The following is a 24,588-nucleotide window of genomic DNA, read 5'->3' as shown; positions in this document are numbered from 1 at the left end:
GATGCCTGAGTAGTGTTAATATGAACATGCATACTGTCATATGAGAATCAGAGAATGGTAATCAATCATAATACACCATAACCCAGACTTTGTAAGGTAGGATCACCAACCTCAGCCTGTCTCTCGTTTAACTCCACTGCACTCTGTGATAAAGGAAAACTGTTGATAAACATGATGAATACATGAGGTCAATATTCAAGAAGCCTGCCCCTTTGATAAATCTTTGGAGGACATGTATATAAATAATCAGAGGGGAAATGATCTTTCTATAATCAAAATAATTAAACAATATACATATACATGTTACAGTGAAGGGTGATTTAAATGTGAAGGTGATTACTGTTGGCAGTTGAGGGTATAATTGGTGTACATGGGGTTTTCAGTGTTGTAAATGGAAAAGATGAAGAGCTTGTGGATTAGTGTGCTGAAAAAAGATTGGTGACTGGGAATATCTAGTTTAAAAAGAGAGATATATATAAGTATACGTATGTAAGTAGGAGGGATGGTCAAAGGGCATTATTGCATTACATGTTAATCAATAGGCATGTAAAAGAAAAACTTTTAGATGATAATGTGCTGAGAGGGGCAGTGAGGTTAAGGTGAAGATTTGTAGAGGCTTTCAGAAAAGAAGAGAGAATGTTGGGGAGAAGAGAGTGGTGAGAGTAAGTGAACTTGGAAAGGAGACTTGTGTGAGGAAGTACCAGGAGAGATTGAGTGTAAAATGGCAAAAGGTGAGAGCAAATGACATGAGGGGAGTGGGTGAGGAAAGGGATATATATAGGGAAACAGTGATGGCTTGGGCAAGAGTTTCATATGGTATGAGAAAGGTAGGAGGAAGGCAGATTAGAAAGGGTACTGAGTAGTGGGATGAAGAAGTAAAATTGATAGTGAAAGAAAAATGAGAGGTGTTTGGACGACATTTGCAGGAAGAAGAGCAAATGATTGGGAGATATATAAAAGAAAGCGGCAAGAGGTCAAGAGTTGAAAAAGAGGGCAAATGATAGTTGTGGTGATAGAGTATCATTACATTTTAGGGAGAATAAAAAGATGTTTTGGAAGAAGGTGAATAACGTGCATAAGACAAGAGAGCAAATGGGAACATAAGTGAAGAAAGCAAGTTGGGAAGTGACGACAGGTGGAAATGGAGTGAGAAGGAGATGGAGTGAGTATTTTGTAGATTTGTTGGATGTGTTTGATGATAGGAATGGCAGATATAAAGTGTTTTGGTTGGGGTGGTGTACGAAGTGAGAGGGTCAGGGAGAATGATATGCTGAAGAGAGAGGAGGTAGTGAAAGCTTTGCAGATGAAATCTGGCAAGGCAGCGGGTTTGTATACTACAGTGGAATTTATCAAAAAAGGGGGTGACTGTGTTGTTGATTGGCTAGTAAGAATATTCAATGTATGTATGAACCATGGTGAAGTGCCTGAGGATTGGTGGAATGCATGCATAGTGCCACTGTAAAAAAGGCAAAGAGGATGAAGATGAATATTCAAACTACAGAGGCATAATTTTGTTGAGTATTCATGGGATATCATATGGGTTGGTACTGACTGAAAGTGTGAAGGCTTAAACAAAGCATCAGATTGAGAAAAAGCAGTGTGATTTCTGAAGTGGTAAAGGATACATGGATCAGGTGTTTGCTTTTGAAGAATGTATATAAGAAATACTTAGAAAAATAAATGGGTTTGTATGTTGCATTTATGGATCTGGAGAAGGCATATGATAGGGTTGAAAGAGACGCTTTGGGGAAGGTTTTAAGAGTATATGGTGTGGGAGGTAAGTTGTTCGAAGCAGTGAAAAGTTTTCATCAAGGATGTAAGGCATGTGCATGAGTAGAAGGACAAGAGAGTGATTTGTTCCCAGTGAAATGGGGCACAGATGTGTGATGTTCTCATAGTTGTATAATCAGTTTATGGATGGGGTGGTTAGGGAAATAAATGCAAGAATTTTAGAGAGTGGGGCGAGTGTGCAGTCTGTTGGGGATGAGAGGGCCTGGGAAGTGAGTCATTTGTTGTTTGCTGATGATACAGCTCTAGTGGCTGGTTCGTGTGAGGTTGGTGACTGACTTTGGAAAAGTGAACGAAAGGAGAAAGTTGAGAGTAAATGTGAATAAGAGCAAGGATATTAGGTTCAGTAGGTTTGAGGAACAAGTTGATTGGGATGAAAGTTTGAAAGGAGAAAGTTCAGAGTAACTGTGAATAAGAGCAAGGTTATTAGGTTCAGTAGGGTTGAGGGACAAGTTAATTGGGATTAAGTTTGAATGAAGAAAAACTAGAGGAAATGAAGTGTTTTGGTATCTGGAAGTGGACTTTGCAGCAGACGAATCATGGAAGCGGAAGTGAGTTACAGGGTGGGGGAGGGGGTGAAGGATATATGTGTCAGAGGTGGAGGGAACAAGGAGAAGCAGGAGACCAAATTGGAGGTGGAAGGATGGAGTGAAAAAGATTTTGAGCAATCAGGTCCTGAACATACAGGAGGGTGGGAGGCATGCAAGGAATAGAGTGAATTGGAATGATGTGGTATACTGGGGTCGACGTGCTGTCAATGGGTGGGTTGGGCCATTCTTTCATCTATTTCCCTGCGCTACCTCGCTGACATGGGAGACAGCGGAAAGAAAAAATATGCAGTCTGTTGTGGATGAGAGAGCTTGGGAAGTGAGTCAGCTGTTGTTCGCTGATGATACAGCGCTGGTGGCTGATTCATGTGAGAAACTGCAGAAGCTGGTGACTGAGTTTGGTAAAGTATGTGATAGAAGAAAGTTAAGAGTAAATGTGAATAAGAGCAAGGTTATTAGGTACAGTAGGGTTGAGGGTCAAGTCAATTGGGAGGTGAGTTTGAATGGAGAAAAACTGGAGGAAGTAAAGTGTTTTAGATATCTGGGAGTGGATCTGCCAGCGGATGGAACCATGGAAGCGGAAGTGGATCATAGGATGGGGGAGGGGGCGAAAATTCTGGGAGCCTTGAAGAATGTGTGGAAGTCGAGAACATTATCTCGGAAAGCAAAAATGGGTATGTTTGAAGGAATAGTGGTTCCAACAATGTTGTATGGTTGCGAGGCATGGGCTATGGATAGAGTTGTGCACAGGAGGATGGATGTGCTGGAAATGAGATGTTTGAGGACAATGTGTGGTGTGAGGTGGTTTGATCGAGTAAGTAACGTAAGGGTAAGAGAGATGTGTGGAAATAAAAAGAGCGTGGTTGAGAGAGCAGAAGAGGGTGTTTTGAAATGGTTTGGGCACATGGAGAGAATGAGTGAGGAAAGATTGACTAAGAGGATATAAGTGTCGGAGGTGGAGGGAACGAGGAGAAGTGGGAGACCAAATTGGAGGTGGGAAGATGGAGTGAAAAAGATTTTGTGTAATTGGGGCCTGAACATGCAGGAGGGTGAAAGGAGGGCAAGGAATAGAGTGAATTGGATCGATGTGGTATACCGGTGTTGACGTGCTGTCAGTGGATTGAATCAGGGCATGTGAAGCGTCTGGGGTAAACCATGGAAAGCTATGTAGGTATGTATATTTGCGTGTGTGGACATATGTATATACATGTGTATGGGGGTGGGTTGGGCCATTTCTTTCATCTGTTTCCTTGCGCTACCTCGCAAACGTGGGAGACAGCGACAAAGCAAAAAAAAATATATATATATATATATATATATATATATATATATATATATATATATATATATATATATATATGCATGTGTACGTGTAGGAAGAGAGGAAAGTGATTGGTTCTCAGTGAATGTAGGTTTGCGGCAGGGGTGTGTGATGTCTCCATGGTTGTTTAATTTGTTTATGGATGGGGTTGTTAGGGAGGTAAATGCAAGAGTTTTGGAAAGAGGGGCAAGTATGAAGTCTGTTGGGGATGAGAGAGCTTGGGAAGTGAGTCAGTTGTTGTTCGCTGATGATACAGCGCTGGTGGCTGATTCATGTGAGAAACTGCAGAAGCTGGTGACTGAGTTTGGTAAAGTGTGTGAAAGAAGAAAGTTAAGAGTAAATGTGAATAAGAGCAAGGTTATTAGGTACAGTAGGGTTGAGGGTCAAGTCAACTGGGAGGTGAGTTTGAATGGAGAAAAACTGGAGGAAGTGAAGTGTTTTAGATATCTGGGAGTGAATCTGGCAGCAGATGGAACCATGGAAGCGGAAGTGGATCATAGGGTGGGGGAGGGGGCGAAAATTCTGGGGGCCTTGAAGAATGTGTGGAAGTCGAGAACATTATCTCGGAAAGCAAAAATGGGTATGTTTGAAGGAATAGTGGTTCCAACAATGTTGTATGGTTGCGAGGCGTGGGCTATGGATAGAGTTGTGCGCAGGAGGGTGGATGTGCTGGAAATGAGATGTTTGAGGACAATGTGTGGTGTGAGGTGGTTTGATCAAGTAAGTAATGTAAGGGTGAGAGAGATGTGTGGAAATAAAAAGAGCGTGGTTGGTTGAAAGAGCAGAAGAGGGTGTTTTGAAATGGTTTGGGCACATGGAGAGAATGAGTGAGGAAAGATTGACCAAGAGGATATATGTGTCAGAGGTGGAGGGAACGAGGAGAAGTGGGAGACCAAATTGGAGGTGAAAAGATGGAGTGAAAAAGGTTTTGAGTGATCGGGGCCTGAACATGCAGGAGGGTGAAAGGCGGGCAAGGAATAGAGTGAATTGGATCGATGTGGTATACCGGGGTTGACGTGCTGTCAGTGGATTGAATTAGGGCATGTGAAGCATCTGGGGTAAACCATGGAAAGCTGTGTGGGGCCTGGATGTGGAAAGGGAGCTGTGGTTTCGGGCATTATTGCATGACAGCTAGAGACTGAGTGTGAACGAATGAGGCCTTTGTTGTCTTTTCCTAGTGCTACCCCGCACACATGAGGAGGGAGGGGGATGGTATTCCATGTGTGGCGAGGGTGGCGATGGGAATGAATAAAGGCAGACAGTGTGAATTGTGTGCATGGGTATAAATGTATGTGTCTGTGTGTGTATATATATGTGTACATTGAGATGTATAGGTATGTATATTTGCGTGTGTTGACGTGTGTGTATATACATGTGTATGGGGGTGGGTTGGGCCATTTCTTTCGTCTGTTTCCTTGCGCTACCTCGCAAACGCGGGAGACAGCGACAAAGCAAAATATATAAATAAAAAAAAAGGGGGTGGACTGTATTGTTGACTGGTTGGTAAGGTTATCTAATATATGTATGATTCATGGTGAGGTGCCTGAGGATTGGCGGAATGCTTGCATAGTGCCATTGTACAAAGGCAAAGGGGATAAGAGTGAGTGCTCAAATTACAGAGGTATAAGTTTGTTGAGTATTCTTGGGAGATTATATGGGAGGGTATTGATTGAGAGGGTGAAGGCATGTACAGAGCATCAGATTGGGAAAGAGCAGTGTGGTTTCAGAAGTGGTAGAGGATGTGTGGATCAGGTGTTTGCTTTGAAAAATGTATGTGAGAAATACTTAGAAAAGCAAATGGATTTGTATGTAGCATTTATGGATCTGTAGAAGGCATATGATAGAGTTGATAGAGATGCTCTCTGGAAGGTATATGGTGTGGGAGGCAAGTTGTTAGAAGCAGTGAAAAGTTTTTAATGAGGATGTAAGGCATGTGTACGTGTAGGAAGAGAGAAAAGTGATTGGTTCTCAGTGAATGTAGGTTTGCGGCAGGGGTGTGTGATGTCTCCATGGTTGTTTAATTTGTTTATGGATGGGGTGATAGGGAGGTGAATGCAAGAGTTTTGGAAAGAGGGGCAAGTATGCAGTCTGTTGTGGATGAGAGAGCTTGGGAAGTGATTCAGTTCTTGTTTGCTGATGATACAGCGCTGGTAGCTGATTTATGTGAGAAACTGCAGAAGTGGTGAGTGAGTTTGGTAAAGAGTGTGAAAAAAGAAAGTTGAGTAAATGTGAATAAGAGCAAGGTTATTAGGTTACAGTAGGGTTGATGGACAAATCAATGGGAGTAAGTTTGAATGGAGAAAAACTAGGAGGAAGTAAGTGTTTTAGATATCTGGAGTGGATTGGCAGTCGATGAAACCATGGAAGCGGAAGTGAATCATCAGGGTGGGGGAGGGGGAAGGATATTGTGTCAGAGGTGGAGGGAACAAGGAGAAGCAGGAGACCAAATTGGAGTGGAAGGATGGAGTGAAAAAGATTTTGAGCAATCAGGTCCTGAACATACAGGAGGGTGGGAGGCATGCAAGGAATAGAGTGAATTGGAATGATGTGGTATCTGGGGTCGACGTGCTGTCAATGGGTGGGTTGGGCCATTCTTTCATCTATTTCCCTGCGCTACCTCGCTGACATGGGAGACAGCGGAAAGAAAAAATATGCAGTCTGTTGTGGATGAGAGAGCTTGGGAAGTGAGTCAGCTGTTGTTCGCTGATGATACAGCGCTGGTGGCTGATTCATGTGAGAAACTGCAGAAGCTGGTGACTGAGTTTGGTAAAGTATGTGATAGAAGAAAGTTAAGAGTAAATGTGAATAAGAGCAAGGTTATTAGGTACAGTAGGGTTGAGGGTCAAGTCAATTGGGAGGTGAGTTTGAATGGAGAAAAACTGGAGGAAGTAAAGTGTTTTAGATATCTGGGAGTGGATCTGCCAGCGGATGGAACCATGGAAGCGGAAGTGGATCATAGGATGGGGGAGGGGGCGAAAATTCTGGGAGCCTTGAAGAATGTGTGGAAGTCGAGAACATTATCTCGGAAAGCAAAAATGGGTATGTTTGAAGGAATAGTGGTTCCAACAATGTTGTATGGTTGCGAGGCATGGGCTATGGATAGAGTTGTGCACAGGAGGATGGATGTGCTGGAAATGAGATGTTTGAGGACAATGTGTGGTGTGAGGTGGTTTGATCGAGTAAGTAACGTAAGGGTAAGAGAGATGTGTGGAAATAAAAAGAGCGTGGTTGAGAGAGCAGAAGAGGGTGTTTTGAAATGGTTTGGGCACATGGAGAGAATGAGTGAGGAAAGATTGACTAAGAGGATATAAGTGTCGGAGGTGGAGGGAACGAGGAGAAGTGGGAGACCAAATTGGAGGTGGGAAGATGGAGTGAAAAAGATTTTGTGTAATTGGGGCCTGAACATGCAGGAGGGTGAAAGGAGGGCAAGGAATAGAGTGAATTGGATCGATGTGGTATACCGGTGTTGACGTGCTGTCAGTGGATTGAATCAGGGCATGTGAAGCGTCTGGGGTAAACCATGGAAAGCTATGTAGGTATGTATATTTGCGTGTGTGGACATATGTATATACATGTGTATGGGGGTGGGTTGGGCCATTTCTTTCATCTGTTTCCTTGCGCTACCTCGCAAACGTGGGAGACAGCGACAAAGCAAAAAAAAATATATATATATATATATATATATATATATATATATATATATATATATATATATATGCATGTGTACATGTAGGAAGAGAGGAAAGTGATTGGTTCTCAGTGAATGTAGGTTTGCGGCAGGGGTGTGTGATGTCTCCATGGTTGTTTAATTTGTTTATGGATGGGGTTGTTAGGGAGGTAAATGCAAGAGTTTTGGAAAGAGGGGCAAGTATGAAGTCTGTTGGGGATGAGAGAGCTTGGGAAGTGAGTCAGTTGTTGTTCGCTGATGATACAGCGCTGGTGGCTGATTCATGTGAGAAACTGCAGAAGCTGGTGACTGAGTTTGGTAAAGTGTGTGAAAGAAGAAAGTTAAGAGTAAATGTGAATAAGAGCAAGGTTATTAGGTACAGTAGGGTTGAGGGTCAAGTCAACTGGGAGGTGAGTTTGAATGGAGAAAAACTGGAGGAAGTGAAGTGTTTTAGATATCTGGGAGTGAATCTGGCAGCAGATGGAACCATGGAAGCGGAAGTGGATCATAGGGTGGGGGAGGGGGCGAAAATTCTGGGGGCCTTGAAGAATGTGTGGAAGTCGAGAACATTATCTCGGAAAGCAAAAATGGGTATGTTTGAAGGAATAGTGGTTCCAACAATGTTGTATGGTTGCGAGGCGTGGGCTATGGATAGAGTTGTGCGCAGGAGGGTGGATGTGCTGGAAATGAGATGTTTGAGGACAATGTGTGGTGTGAGGTGGTTTGATCAAGTAAGTAATGTAAGGGTGAGAGAGATGTGTGGAAATAAAAAGAGCGTGGTTGGTTGAAAGAGCAGAAGAGGGTGTTTTGAAATGGTTTGGGCACATGGAGAGAATGAGTGAGGAAAGATTGACCAAGAGGATATATGTGTCAGAGGTGGAGGGAACGAGGAGAAGTGGGAGACCAAATTGGAGGTGAAAAGATGGAGTGAAAAAGGTTTTGAGTGATCGGGGCCTGAACATGCAGGAGGGTGAAAGGCGGGCAAGGAATAGAGTGAATTGGATCGATGTGGTATACCGGGGTTGACGTGCTGTCAGTGGATTGAATTAGGGCATGTGAAGCATCTGGGGTAAACCATGGAAAGCTGTGTGGGGCCTGGATGTGGAAAGGGAGCTGTGGTTTCGGGCATTATTGCATGACAGCTAGAGACTGAGTGTGAACGAATGAGGCCTTTGTTGTCTTTTCCTAGTGCTACCCCGCACACATGAGGAGGGAGGGGGATGGTATTCCATGTGTGGCGAGGTGGCGATGGGAATGAATAAAGGCAGACAGTGTGAATTGTGTGCATGGGTATAAATGTATGTGTCTGTGTGTGTATATATATGTGTACATTGAGATGTATAGGTATGTATATTTGCGTGTGTTGACGTGTGTGTATATACATGTGTATGGGGGTGGGTTGGGCCATTTCTTTCGTCTGTTTCCTTGCGCTACCTCGCAAACGCGGGAGACAGCGACAAAGCAAAATATATAAATAAAAAAAAAGGGGGTGACTGTATTGTTGACTGGTTGGTAAGGTTATCTAATATATGTATGATTCATGGTGAGGTGCCTGAGGATTGGCGGAATGCTTGCATAGTGCCATTGTACAAAGGCAAAGGGGATAAGAGTGAGTGCTCAAATTACAGAGGTATAAGTTTGTTGAGTATTCTTGGGAGATTATATGGGAGGGTATTGATTGAGAGGGTGAAGGCATGTACAGAGCATCAGATTGGGAAAGAGCAGTGTGGTTTCAGAAGTGGTAGAGGATGTGTGGATCAGGTGTTTGCTTTGAAAAATGTATGTGAGAAATACTTAGAAAAGCAAATGGATTTGTATGTAGCATTTATGGATCTGTAGAAGGCATATGATAGAGTTGATAGAGATGCTCTCTGGAAGGTATATGGTGTGGGAGGCAAGTTGTTAGAAGCAGTGAAAAGTTTTTAATGAGGATGTAAGGCATGTGTACGTGTAGGAAGAGAGAAAAGTGATTGGTTCTCAGTGAATGTAGGTTTGCGGCAGGGGTGTGTGATGTCTCCATGGTTGTTTAATTTGTTTATGGATGGGGTTGATAGGGAGGTGAATGCAAGAGTTTTGGAAAGAGGGGCAAGTATGCAGTCTGTTGTGGATGAGAGAGCTTGGGAAGTGATTCAGTTCTTGTTTGCTGATGATACAGCGCTGGTAGCTGATTTATGTGAGAAACTGCAGAAGCTGGTGAGTGAGTTTGGTAAAGAGTGTGAAAAAAGAAAGTTGAGTAAATGTGAATAAGAGCAAGGTTATTAGGTACAGTAGGGTTGATGGTCAAATCAACTGGGAGGTAAGTTTGAATGGAGAAAAACTGGAGGAAGTAAAGTGTTTTAGATATCTGGGAGTGGATCTGGCAGTCGATGAAACCATGGAAGCGGAAGTGAATCATAGGGTGGGGGAGGGGGCAAAAATTCTGGGAGCCTTGAAGAATGTTTGGAAGTCGAGAACATTATCTCGGAAAGCAAAAACGGGTATGTTTGGGGGAATAGTGGTTCCAACAATGTTGTATGGCTGCGAGGCGTAGGCTATGGATAGAGTTGTGCGTAGGAGGGTGGATGTGCTGGAAATGAGATGTTTGAGCACAATATGTGGTGTGAGGTGGTTTGACAAGTAAGTAATAATAGGGTAAGAGAGATGTGTGGAAATAAAAGAGTGTGGTTGAGAGAGCAGAAGAGGGTGTTTTGAAATGGTTTGGTGACATGGAGAGAATAAGTGAGGAAAGATTGACCAAGATGATATATGTGTCAGAGGTGGAGGGAACGAGGAGAAGTGGGAGACCAAATTGGAGATGGAAAGATGGAGTGAAAAAGATTTTGAGTGATCGGGGCCTGAACATGCAGGAGGGTGAAAGGTGTGCAAGGAATAGAGTGAATTGGAATGATGTGGTATACCGGGGTCGACGTGCTGTCAATGGACTGAACCAGGGCATGTGAAACATCTGGGGTAAACCATGGAAAGTTGTGTGGGGCCTGGATGTGGAAAGGGAGCTGTGGTTTCAGTGCATTATTACATGACAGCTAGAGACTGAGTGTGAACGAATGTGGCCTTTGTTGTCTTTTCCTAGCGCTATCTCGCACACATGAGGGGGGGGGTTGTTATTCCATGTGTGGCGGGGTGGCGATGGGAATAAATAAAGGCAGACAGTGTGAATTATGTACATGTGTATATACGTATATGTCTGCGTGTGTATACATATGTGTACATTGAGATGTAAAGGTATGTATATTTGCGTGTGTGGACGTGTATGTATATACATGTGTATATGGGTGGGTTGGGCCATTCTTTCATCTGTTTCCTTGCGCTACCTCGCTAATGTGGGAGACAACGACATAGCAAATAAATAAATAAATATACATAAAGAAGGCATTTATGTACATACATGAGTATGTGGGTGGGCTGGGCCATTTTTTCGTCTGTTTCCTTGCGCTGTCTCTCTATGGTGGGAGACAGCGACAAAGTATAATAATGATAAAAACGAAGGTGAGTAAAGGGGGTGGGAGCGGGGGGGCTGGAAGCCCTCCCATTCTTGTATTTTAATTTCTAAAAGAGGAAACAGGAGTCAAGCAGGGAAAGCTCATCCTCCTAGAAGGCTCAGATTGGAATGTCTGAATGTAACGAAGATGAGAAGAAAGGAGAGATAGGTAGTATATTTAGACTGGTAGTATGTTTGAGATAAGAAACCTAAATGTTTTGGCTCTGAGTGAAATGAAGCTCAAGGGTAAGGGGAAGACTGGTTTGGAAAAGTCTTGGGAGTAAAGTCAAGGGTTGGTGACAGGACAGGAGCTAAGGAAGGAGAAGCAATATTCCTACAGCAGGAGTTGTGGGAGTGTGTGATAGAGTGTAAGGAAGTAAATTCTAGATTGATGTGGGTAAAACTGAAAGTGGATGGTGAGAGATGGGTGATTACTGGTGTTTATGCAACTGGTCATGAGAAGAAAGATCTTGAGAAGCAAGTGTTTTGGGAGGAGTTGAGTGAGTGTGTCAGCAGTTTTGGTGCACAAGACTGGGTATTAGTGAAGGGTGATTCAAATGCGAAGGTGAGTCATGTTGCAGTTGAGGGTATGATTGGTAAACATGGGGCATTCAATGTTGTGAGTGGAAATGGTTAAAAGCTTGTGGATTTGTGTTCTGAAAAAAGACTAGTGATTGGGAATACCCGGTCTAAAATGACAGATATACACAAGCCCTCTCATCCACCACAGACTCAGACTGCATACCTGCCCCTCTCTTCAAGACTCTGGCATTTACCTCCCTCAAAACCCCATCCATAAACAAACTGAACTTCCACAGTGACTTCACATACCCTTGCCGCAGACCAGCATTCACTTGGAACCATTCACTCTCCTCTATTCATACTTGTATACAAGTCTTACATCCTTGATAAAAACTTCTTACTACTTCTAGCAGTTTTCCTACTATACCATATGTTCTAAGGATCTTCCACATAGCATCTCTATTAATCCAATCATATGCCTTTTCCGATCCATAAATGCCATACACAAATCCATCAGTTTCTCTAAGTATTTCTCAATCCAACTTTTCTTTACCCTCTTTTTCAGCCCCTGTATATTCCTCTAGACCTTCTCTGTCTCTCATATATGCCCCCATTGACTTGCACTCCCTCCTTGCAGGTACCACCCATACATCATCACTCTGTTCTTTGTCACTAACAATTTCATTCCCTTACCCTACCATTCACTATCCAGTCTCATTTACCCGTATTCAACCTTGCGAATGCCACATGCTTCAGCCGCACATGTAAAAGATGCTTCCCTCCAAAAATCCATCACCCCTCACCAAATCCTCTTGGCTCATCTACTCTCACCTTATGCCACTCTTAAATCATTCCCTCTTGAAATATCTGCCCATAGGCCTCTTTTTGAAACTAAGTGACTTTTAATATTTCCTTCCCATCCTGGAAATCTAAAACCACTAAAAACTTTCATACTTGCCTCTACAAAAAATTACTGAACATCCCATCAGCGGCCCCTCTCAGCACATTCACATCCAACTAACTCTCCTTTGCATGCCTTTCAATCAATACATATAGCAATAATCCCTGTTGACCAATAGCCCCATTCATCAATTTTTACTTACATGCACATCTTTTCTGAGCTTAGTTTTACCAATCACCAATTAACTTTCAACACAACTTGACAAGCTGTTCCCTACTTTAATTTAGACCAAGTACCCTCATGCCCCCCATGCAGTATATCCTCAATTACCATGTCACTCATTCATGCCTTCAGGTCCCTCATCAAAGGATCCACATCCCTTGCATCAAACTTGCTTAATGATTAATTTAGCTATTACCAAAATGCTCCTCCCTATTCCTCCTTTTAATCTCTTCTGGGTGCACAGGCAGTAACCATCATTCACCTTTCATAGTTAACTTTCATTCCCACATACATTAATCTTGAACTCACTTCCTTACACTCCTTAACACATTCCCACAGCCCCTGCTTCATCAGAAGTGCTACCCATTCCTTTGTCCTTGTATTCACACTAACCTCGCACTCTATCCATCAAATACTTCCAAACCAATACATCCCTTTTCCCTCAAGCTTAGTTTCACCCAGATAAAGAACATCCAGGTTCCTTTCCTTACACATACCACCTATCTCTCCCTTCTTTTCATCCTAGTTCCATCCATTACATCCAAGCATATATACCCTTACCTGAACCTTTGCTTGCTCTTTCCTCTGCCCTTCTCTCTGAAAGTGACGTTGCAAGGATAGGTTTAAAAGTCCCTAACATGTTTGTATATGATACTAAGCTATAAACTACACTTAACAGAAATGAAGGGTCCTAAAACCTGCAAGGAACCTCAGATAAATTACTGCACAACAGTTGGTAAAGTGTGTGAAAGAAGAAAGTTAAGAGTAAATGTGAATAAGAGCAAGGTTATTAGGTACAGTAGGGTTGAGGGTCAAGTCAATTGGGAGGTAAGTTTGAATGGAGAAAAACTGGAGGAAGTAAAGTGTTTTAGATATCTGGGAGTGGATCAGGCAGCGGATGGAACCATGGAAGTGGAAGTGAATCATAGGGTGGGGGAGGGGGCGAAAATCCTGGGAGCCATGAAGAATGTGTGGAAGTCGAGAACATTATCTCGGAAAGCAAAAATGGCTATGTTTGAAGGAATAGTGGTTCCAACAATGTTGTATGGTTGCGAGGCGTGGGCTATGGATAGAGTTGTGCGCAGGAGGGTGGATGTGCTGGAAATGAGATGTTTGAGGACAATGTGTGGTGTGAGGTGGTTTGATCGAGTAAGTAATCTAAGGGTAAGAGAGATGTGTGGAAATAAAAAGAGCGTGGTTGAGAGAGCAGAAGAGGGTGTTTTGAAATGGTTTGGTCACATGGAGAGAATGAGTGAGGAAAGATTGACCAAGAGGATATATGTGTCAGAGGTGGAGGGAACGAGGAGAAGTGGGAGACCAAATTGGAGGTGGAAAAATGGAGTGAAAAAGATTTTGTGTGATCGGGGCCTGAACATGCAGGAGGGTGAAAGGAGGGCAAGGAATAGAGTGAATTGGATTGATGTGGTATACCGGGGTCAACGAGCTGTCAGTGGATTGAATCAGGGCATGTGAAGCGTCTGGGGTAAACCATGGAAAGTTCTGTGGGGCCTGGATGTGGAAAGGGAGCTGTGGTTTCGGGCATTATTGCATGACAGCTAGAGACTGAGTGTGAACGAAGGGGCCTTTGTTGTCTTTTCCTAGTGCTACCTCGCACACAAGAGGGGAGAGGGGGATGGTATTCCATGTGTGGCGAGGTGGCGATGGGAATGAATAAAGGCAGACAGTGTGAATTGTGTGCATGGGTATATATGTATGTGTCTGTGTGTGTATATATATGTGTACAATGAGATGTATAGGTATGTATATTTGCGTGTGTGGATGTGTATGTATATACATTGTGTATGGGGGTGGGTTGGGCCATTTCTTTCGTCGGTTTCCTTGCGCTACCTTGCAAACACGGGAGACAGCAACATAGCAAAATAAATATATATAAATAACAGTTGAGCAAATATGTGACTTATGCAGCTAAATCCAAATAAGAAATATGAGAATAAGGGGAGAGAAAAGACCACATTAAAACTAAAGAATAGGAAAAACAAATAAAAAATATGTAATAGAAGGAACCAAAGTGAAGGAATCCATCTATGAAAAAGTACTGAAAGAAAATTGATCTTAACTGTCTACATGGAAGCATGTCATTATCATCATGCAACGTGACAATCCCATTTTACAGGGTTCCTCCAACTTCAAAGTTAAGTAGGATCCTACTTAACAAAAAAATCCTCAATGACACTGTACAATGATCAACCTTTGTCAAAGCTGACCTCCCACTTGTGATGTGTATCACTTGCATGTAGAATCCAGACACATGAAGATGTATATTAAACTACATTATGTGAAACAGAGATAACTTAATCACTGTCAAAACAACCTTCCTCTAAATAAAAAAGGATTTCTCATAAAATTTTCAAGACTGACTCATAAATGCAATGCACCATTCTGGGTTACTCATTGGAAAATGCAAATTTTGTTGCTGTAAAAGTTAAAATGCTCCAAAAACTGCAGGGAAAGAAAAGAGTAACCAAAAAGAAGATTAAAAACCATGAATTTTAACGAAGTTATACACACAAGAATCTAATACCAGAAGGAAAACTTTTTTTCAGTTGTAAAAAAATAAAAATGCAAGCATTCAATGAAAGACATTAGTTGTTTTGTGTCCCTAATGAATACCGACACTCAGGAGCTTCTAAGTAAACATGGCATTGCCCTAGACCCTCCAGTATGACTTGGTGTTTTTCTAAATTCATCTGTAATGGAAAATTTCTTGACATTTCAGTTTATAAATCTCAAAGGTAAGAGAGACAAAAAGAAACATGGCAACACCTTTTAGTTTTCAAATGACTTTGTATAAATCATCACTGCACTGTTAGGGGGTACCATAAGGCACTGACAGAATAATGTATGAGGAAGGACGTTAGAAAATATTTCCAGAGAAAGTGAGCACGTGAAAAGGGGAACAAAATAGCTGCTCAGAAGTTCAATACTAAAATAAACATGTTTAAATGTTTTTTCATTATACTTTGTCGCTGTCTCCCGCATTAGTGAGGTAGTGCAAGGAATTAGACAAAAGAACGGTCCAAACCACCCTCATACACTTACACAAAAATGCCCACACACGCATGTATACATTCCTATACATTTCAACATATACATGCATAAACATACACAGACATATATATATATATTTTTTTTTTTGCTTTGTCGGTCTCCCGCGTTTGCGAGGTAGCGCAAGGAAACAGATGAAAGAAATGGCCCAACCCACCCCCATACACATGTATATACATACACGTCCACACACGCAAATATACATACCTACACAGCTTTCCATGTTTTACCCCAGACGCTTCACATGCCCCGATTCAATCCACTGACAGCACGTCAACCCCGGTATACCACATCGCTCCAATTCACTCTATTCCTTGCCCTCCTTTCACCCTCCTGCATGTTCAGGCCCCGATCACAAAAAATCTTTTTCACTCCATCTTTCCACCTCCAATTTGGTCTCCCTCTTCTCCTCGTTCCCTCCACATCCGACACATATATCCTCTTGGTCAATCTTTCCTCACTCATTCTCTCCATGTGCCCAAACCATTTCAAAACACCCTCCTCTGCTCTCTCAACCACGCTCTTTTTATTTCCACACATCTCTCTTACCCTTACGTTACTTACTCGATCAAACCACCTCACACCACACATTGTCCTCAAACATCTCATTTCCAGCACATCCATCCTCCTGCACACAACTCTATCCATAGCCCACGCCTCGCAACCATACAACATTGTTGGAACCACTATTCCTTCAAACATACCCATTTTTGCTTTCCGAGATAATGTTCTCAGCTTCCACACATTCTTCAAGGCTCCCAGGATTTTCGCCCCCTCCCCCACCCTATGATCCACTTCCGCTTCCATGGTTCCATCCGCTGCCAGATCCACTCCCAGATATCTAAAACACTTTACTTCCTCCAGTTTTTCTCCATTCAAACTTACCTCCCAATTGACTTGACCCTCAACCCTACTGTACCTAATAACCTTGCTCTTATTCACATTTACTCTTAACTTTCTTCTTTCACACACTTTACAAAACTCAGTCACCAGCTTCTGCAGTTTCTCATATGAATCAGCGACCAGCGCTGTATCATCAGCGAACAACAACTGACTCACTTCCCAAGCTCTCTCATCCCCAACAGACTGCATACCTGCCCCTCTTTCCAAAACTCTTGCATTTACCTCCCTCACAACCCCATCCATAAACAAATTAAACAACCATGGAGACATCACACACCCCTGCCGCAAACCTACATTCACTGAGAACCAATCACTTTCCTCTCTTCCTACACGTACACATGCCTTACATCCTCGATAAAAACTTTTCACTGCTTCTACCAACTTGCCTCCCACACCATATATTCTTAATACCTTCCATAGAGCATCTCTATCAACTCTATCATATGCATTCTCCACATCCATAAATGCTACATACAAATCCATTTGCTTTTCTAAGTATTTCTTACATACATTCTTCAAAGCAAACACCTGATCCACACATCCTCTACCACTTCTGAAACCACAGCGCTCTTCACCAATCTGATGCTCTGTACATGCCTTCACCCTCTCAATCAATACCCTCCCATATAATTTACCAGGAATACTCAACAAACTTATACCTCTGTAATTTGAGCACTCACTCTTATCCCCTTTGCCTTTGTACAATGGCACTATGCACGCATTCCGCCAATTCTCAGGCACCTCACCATGAGTCATACATACATTAAATAACCTTACCAACCAGTCAATAATACATTCACCCCCTTTTTTAATAAATTCCACTGCAATACCATCCAAACCTGCTGCCTTGCCGGCTTTCATCTTCCGCAAAGCTTTTACTACCTCTTCTCTGTTTACCAAATCATTTTCCCTAACCCTCTCACTTTGCACACCACCTCGACCAAAACACCCTACATCTGCCACTCTATCATCAAACACATTCAACAAACCTTCAAAATACTCACTCCATCTCCTTCTCACATCACCACTACTTGTTATCACCTCCCCATTTGCACCCTTCACTTAAGTTCCCATTTGCTCCCTTGTCTTACGCACTTTATTTACCTCCTTCCAGAACATCTTTTTTTTTTTTTTTTTTTTGCCGCTGTCTCCCGCGTTTGCGAGGTAGCGCAAGGAAACAGACGAAAGAAATGGCCCAACCCACCCCCATACACATGTATATACATACGTCCACACATGCAAAATATACATACCTACACAGCTTTCCATGGTTTACCCCAGACGCTTCACGTGCCCCGATTCAATCCACTGACAGCACGTCAACCCCGGTATACCACATCGCTCCAATTCACTCTATTCCTTGCCCTCCTTTCACCCTCCTGCATGTTCAGGCCCCGATCACAAAAAATCTTTTTCACTCCATCTTTCCACCTCCAATTTGGTCTCCCTCTTCTCCTTGTTCCCTCCACCTCCGACACATATATCCTCTTGGTCAATCTTTCCTCACTCATTCTCTCCATGTGCCCAAACCATTTCAAAACAACCTCTTCTGCTCTCTCAACCACGCTCTTTTTATTTCCACACATCTCTCTTACCCTTACGTTACTTACTCGATCAAACCACCTTACACCACACATTGTCCTCAAACATCTCATTTCCAGCACATCCATCCTCCTGCGCACAACTCTATCCATAGCCCACGCCTCGCAACCATACAACATTGTTGGAACCACTATTCCTTCAAACATACCCAATTTTGCTTTCCAAGATAATGTTCTCGACTTCCACACATTCTTCAAGGCTCCCAGAATTTTCGCCCCCTCCCCCACCCTATGATCCACTTCCGCTTCCATGGTTCCATCCGCTGCCAGATCCACTCCCAGATATCTAAAACACTTCACTTCCTCCAGTTTTTCTCCATTCAAACTCACCTCCTAATTGACTTGACCCTCAACCCTACTGTACCTAATAACCTTGCTCTTATTCACATTTACTCTTAACTTTCTTCTTTCACACACTTTACCAAACTCAGTCACCAGCTTCTGCAGTTTCTCACATGAATCAGCCACCAGCGCTGTATCATCAGCGAACAACAACTGACTCACTTCCCAAGCTCTCTCATCCCCAACAGACTTCATACTTGCCCCTCTTTCCAAAACTCTTGCATTTACCTCCCTAACAACCCCATCCATAAACAAATTAAACAACCATGGAGACATCACACACCCCTGCCGCAAACCTACATTCACTGAGAACCAATCACTTTCCTCTCTTCCTACATCTTTTTATTCACCTCTTGCACCTTTCTCTTGACCTCCTGTCTCTTTCTTTTATACATCTCCCACTCAATTGCATTTTTTCCCTGCAAAAATCGTCAAAATGCCTCTCTCTTCTCTTTCACTAATAATCTTACTTCTTCATCCCACCACTCACTACCCTTTCTAATCAACCCACCTCCCACTCTTCTCATGCCACAAGCATCTTTTGCGCAATCCATCACTGATTCCCTAAATACATCCCATTCCTCCCCCACTCCCCTTACTTCCATTGTTCTCACCTTTTTCCATTCTGTACTCAGTCTCTCCTGGTACTTCCTCAAGCAAGTCTCCTTCCCAAGCTCACTTACTCTCACCACCCTCTTCACCCCAACATTCACCCTTCTTTTCTGAAAACCCATACAAATCTTCACCTTAGCCTCCACAAGATAATGATCAGACATCCCTCCAGTTGCACCTCTCAGCACATTAACATCCAAAAGTCTCTCTTTCGCGCGCCTGTCAATTAACACGTAATCCAATAACGCTCTCTGGCCATCTCTCCTACTTACATAAGTATACTTATATATATCTCGCTTTTTAAACCAGGTATTCCCAATCACCAGTCCTTTTTCAGCACATAAATCTACAAGCTCTTCACCATTTCGATTTACAACACTGAATACCCCATGTATACCAATTATTCCCTCATATATATATATATATATATATATATATATATATATATATATATATATATATATATATATATATATGGTGTGGGAGGCAAGTTGTTAGAAGCAGTGAAAAGTTTTTATCGAGGATGTAAGGCATGTGTACGTGTAGGAAGAGAGGAAAGTGATTGGTTCTCAGTGAATGTAGGTTTGCGGCAGGGGTGTGTGATGTCTCCATGGTTGTTTAATTTGTTTATGGATGGGGTTGTTAGGGAGGTGAATGCAAGAGTTTTGGAAAGAGGGGCAAGGATGAAGTCTGTTGGGGATGAGAGAGCTTGGGAAGTGAGTCAGTTGTTGTTCGCTGATGATACAGCGCTGGTGGCTGATTCATGTGAGAAACTGCAGAAGTTGGTGACTGAGTTTGGTAAAGTGTGTGAAAGAAGAAAGTTAAGAGTAAATGTGAATAAGAGCAAGGTTATTAGGTACAGTAGGGTTGAGGGTCAATTCAATTGGGAGGTGAGTTTGAATGCAGAAAAACTGGAGGAAGTGAAGTGTTTTAGATATCTGGGAGTGGATCTGGCAGCGGATGGAACCATGGAAGCGGAAGTGGATCATAGGGTGGGGGAGGGGGCGAAAATTCTGGGAGCCTTGAAGAATGTGTGGAAGTCGAGAACATTATCTCGGAAAGCAAAAATGGGTATGTTTGAAGGAATAGTGGTTCCAACAATGTTGTATGGTTGCGAGGCGTGGACTATGGATAGAGTTGTGCGCAGGAGGATGGATGTGCTGGAAATGAGATGTTTGAGGACAATGTGTGGTGTGAGGTGGTTTGATCGAGTAAGTAACGTAAGGGTAAGAGAGATGTGTGGAAATAAAAAGAGCGTGGTTGAGAGAGCAGAAGAGGGTGTTTTGAAATGGTTTGGTCACATGGAGAGAATGAGTGAGGAAAGATTGACCAAGAGGATATATGTGTCAGAGGTGGAGGGAACGAGGAGAAGAGGGAGACCAAATTGGAGGTGGAAAGATGGAGTGAAAAAGATTTTGAGTGATCGGGGCCTGAACATGCAGGAGGGTGAAAGGAAGGCAAAGAATAGAGTGAATTGGAGCGATGTGGTATACCGGGGTTGACGTGCTGTCAGTGGATTGAATCAAGGCATGTGTATGGGGGTGGGTTGGGCCATTTCTTTCGTCTGTTTCCTTGCGCTACCTCGCAAACGCGGGAGACAGCGACAAAGCAAAGAAAAAAAAAAAAATATCTTTCTTTTAAACTATTCGCCATTTCCCGCATTAGCGAGGTAGCATTAAGAACAGAGGACTGGGCCTTTGAGGGAATACCCTCACCTGGCCCAATTCTCTGTTCCTTCTTTTGGAAAATCAAAAAAAAAAAAAAAAAAAAAAAAAAAAAAAAAAAATTAGGGGAGGATTTCCAGCCCCCCGCTCCCTCCCCTTTTAGTCACCTTCTACGACACGCAGGGAATACGTGGGAAGTATTCTTAATCCCCTATCCCCAGGGATAATATATATATATATATATATATATATATATATATATATATATATATATATATATATATATATTTTTTTTTTTTTTGCCGGTCTCCCGCGTTTGCGAGGTAGCGCAAGGAAACAGACGAAAGAAATGGCCCAACCCACCCCCATACACATGCCTTGATTCAATCCACTGACCGCATGTCAACCCCGGTATACCACATCGCTCCAATTCACTCTATTCTTTGCCCTCCTTTCACCCTCCTGCATGTTCAGGCCCCGATCACACAAAATCTTTTTCACTCCATCTTTCCACCTCCAATTTGGTCTCCCTCTTCTCCTCGATCCCTTTTTTTTTTTTTTTTAAAGGGGAAGTAAATGTTTATAGTTGTGTTACTGGAGTGATAGTTTTCATACATGGTGCTTTGACAAGAAAATAGTGAAATTGGAAAAAATGTAGCTTAGACATTGAAGCTTATTGGTACAGTGGTTAAATTGATGAGAACTGCTATTGACGTTTGTGTAAATAAATTAAACACTTCCTTTCCATAGCCAGAGGTTGAACCATTATGTGACATTCATTTTTTCATTTCATTTCAAGCTAGAAGTTTCAGTTGTCTAAATTGTTTCTTACATTTTTCACATGTATATATATGTATGTGTGTGTGTGTGTATATGTGCATGTGTGTGTGTGTGTATGTGTGTGTATGTGTATATATATATGTATATTATCCCTGGGGATAGGGGCGAAAGAATACTTCCCACGCATTCCTCGCGTGTCGTAGAAAGCGACTAGAGGGGACGGGAGCGGGGGGCCAGAAATCCTCCCCTCCTTGTATTTTTTAACTTTCTAAAATGGGAATATATATATATATATATATACATATTTTTTTTTTTTTTTTTTTTTATACTTTGTCGCTGTCTCCCGCGTTTGCGAGGTAGCGCAAGGAAACAGACGAAAGAAATGGCCCAACCCCCCCCATACACATGTATATACATACATCCACACACGCAAATATACATACCTACACAGCTTTCCATGGTTTACCCCAGACGCTTCACATGCCTTGATTCAATCCACTGACAGCACGTCAACCCCGGTATACCACATCGCTCCAATTCACTCTATTCCTTGCCCTCCTTTCACCCTCCTGCATGTTCAGGCCCCGATCACACAAAATCTTTTTCACTCCATCTTTCCACCTCCAATTTGGTCTCCCTCTTCTCCTCGTTCCCTCCACCTCCGACACATATATCCTCTTGGTCAATCTTTCCTCACTCATTCTCTCCATGTGCCCAAACCACTTCAAAACACCCTCTTCTGCTCTCTCAACCACGCTCTTTTTATTTCCACACATCTCTCTTACCCTTACGTTACTCACTCGATCAAACCACCTCACACCACACATTGTCCTTAAACATCTCATTTCCAGCACATCCATCCTCCTGCGCACAACTCTATCCATAGCCCACGCCTCGCAACCATACAACATTGTTGGAACCACTATTCCTTCAAACATACCCATTTTTGCTTTCCAAGATAATGTTCTCGACTTCCACACATTCTTCAAGGCCCCCAGAATTTTCGCCCCCTCCCCCACCCTATGATCCACTTCCGCTTCCATGGTTCCATCCGCTGCCAGATCCACTCCCAGATATCTAAAACACTTCACTTCCTCCAGTTTTTCTCCATTCAAACTCACCTCCCAATTGACTTGACCCTCAACCCTACTGTACCTAATAACCTTGCTCTTATTCACATTTACTCTTAACTTTCTTCTTCCACACACTTTACCAAACTCAGTCACCAGCTTCTGCAGTTTCTCACATGAATCAGCCACCAGCGCTGTATCATCAGCGAACAACAACTGACTCACTTCCCAAGCTCTCTCATCCCCAACAGACTTCATACTTGCCCCTCTTTCCAAAACTCTTGCATTTACCTCCCTAACAACCCCATCCATAAAGAAATTAAACAACCATGGAGACATCACACACCCCTGCCGCAAACCTACATTCACTGAGAACCAATCACTTTCCTCTCTTCCTACACGTACACATGCCTTACATCCTCGATAAAAACTTTTCACTGCTTCTAACAACTTTCCTCCCACACCATATATTCTTAATACCTTCCACAGAGCATCTCTATCAACTCTATCATATGCCTTCTCCAGATCCATAAATGCTACATACAAATCCATTTGCTTTTCTAAGTATTTCTCACATACATTCTTCAAAGCAAACACCTGATCCACACATCCTCTACCACTTCTGAAACCACACTGCTCTTCCCCAATCTGATGCTCTGTACATGCCTTCACCCTCTCAATCAATACCCTCCCATATAATTTACCAGGAATACTCAACAAACTTATACCTCTGTAATTTGAGCACTCACTCTTATCCCCTTTGCCTTTGTACAATGGCACTATGCACGCATTCCGCCAATCCTCAGGCACCTCACCATGAGTCATACATACATTAAATAACCTTACCAACCAGTCAACAATACAGTCACCCCCTTTTTTAATAAATTCCACTGCAATACCATCCATATATATATATATGTATTTTTTTTTTTCATACTATTCGCCATTTCCCGCGATAGCGAGGTAGCGTTAAGAACAGAGGACTGGGCCTTTGAGGGAGTATCCTCACCTGACCCTCTTCTCTGTTCCTTCTTTTGGAAAAAAAAAAAAAAAAAAAAAAAAAAAATTCCTGCTGCCTTCATCCATTCCCGCCACCACCTCGCCACACATGAAATGGCACCCCCACCATGCGTGCGTGCGATGTGGCACTAGGAAAAGACAACAAAGGTCACATTCATTCACATTCAGTCTCTAGCTGTCATGTTTAATGAACGCAAACCACAGCTCCCTTTCCACATCTAGGCCCCACAAAACTTTCCATGGTTTACCCTAGACGCTTCACATGCCCTGGTTCAATCCATTGACAGCACGTCCACCCTGGTATACCAAATAGTTCCAATTCACTCTATTCCTAGCACACCTTTCACCCTCTTGCATGTACAGGCCCCGATTGCTCAAAATCTTTTCACTCCATCCCTCCACCTCCAATTTGGTCTCCCACTTCTCGTTCCCCCTCACCTCTGACAGATATATCCTCTTTGTCAATCTTTCCTCACTCATTCTCTCCATGTAATTAAACCATTTCAATACACCCTCTTCTGCTCTCTCAACCATACTCTTCTTATTACCATACAACTCCCTTACCCATTCATTACTTACTGGATCAAACCACCTCACACCAAATATTGTCCTTAAACATCTCATTTCCAACACATTCACCCTCCTCCGCTCAACCCTATCTACAGCCCATGTCTCACAACCATATAAGATTGTTGGATCCATTGTTTGAAATCTATATGATAAAAATATCAAGTGAAGAGATGGAACATCATGAAATAATCCCCTTTCCCAGAAATGCAATACATCATTAAACATGCTCAAGCAATATAAATAAATGAAAGTGGATATCTCCAGACAATAATCAACTATCAACAAGGTGAGGCCATAATATATGACAGCAAACCTCAGTTTGTTGTTCTGGTAGCTTCATATTATCGAAGATCCTAAACACTATCTGGAATAGATCTTTCCACCAACGCGGGGAGTAGGATCCTCCATAGTTTTTCACAACCTGTAAAAAAGGCAAACAAGAGAATTTAAGAAATGGGCTTCAATCTTAGTATCAGTTATTACTAATGATTAGTAAATAAAGTTCACATTCTT

General features: G+C 42.5%; 1 protein-coding gene across 2 annotated transcripts in view; it reads right to left on the bottom strand.

Moving 5' to 3' along the window:
- Positions 1-24,588, bottom strand: part of Sec71 (ADP ribosylation factor guanine nucleotide exchange factor Sec71) — a 399,392-nt gene that overhangs the window by 71,417 nt on the left and 303,387 nt on the right. Inside the window, exons 27-28 of one of the 2 annotated variants that reach the window (XM_071656502.1) lie at positions 24,389-24,496; positions 111-143 (exon numbers count right to left, since the gene is read on the bottom strand). In XM_071656502.1, coding sequence (XP_071512603.1) covers positions 111-143; positions 24,389-24,496 — 141 coding nt within the window. The remainder of the gene's footprint in view (positions 1-110; positions 144-24,388; positions 24,497-24,588) is intronic. The other variant, XM_071656503.1, reaches the window with a different exon arrangement.

This window comes from Panulirus ornatus, chromosome 63 (genome assembly GCF_036320965.1).
Source record: "Panulirus ornatus isolate Po-2019 chromosome 63, ASM3632096v1, whole genome shotgun sequence".
Lineage (NCBI taxonomy): Eukaryota > Metazoa > Arthropoda > Malacostraca > Decapoda > Palinuridae > Panulirus > Panulirus ornatus.
The sequence above is the reverse complement of the archived record's forward strand: the minus strand, read 5'-3'. Positions and strand labels throughout refer to the sequence as shown.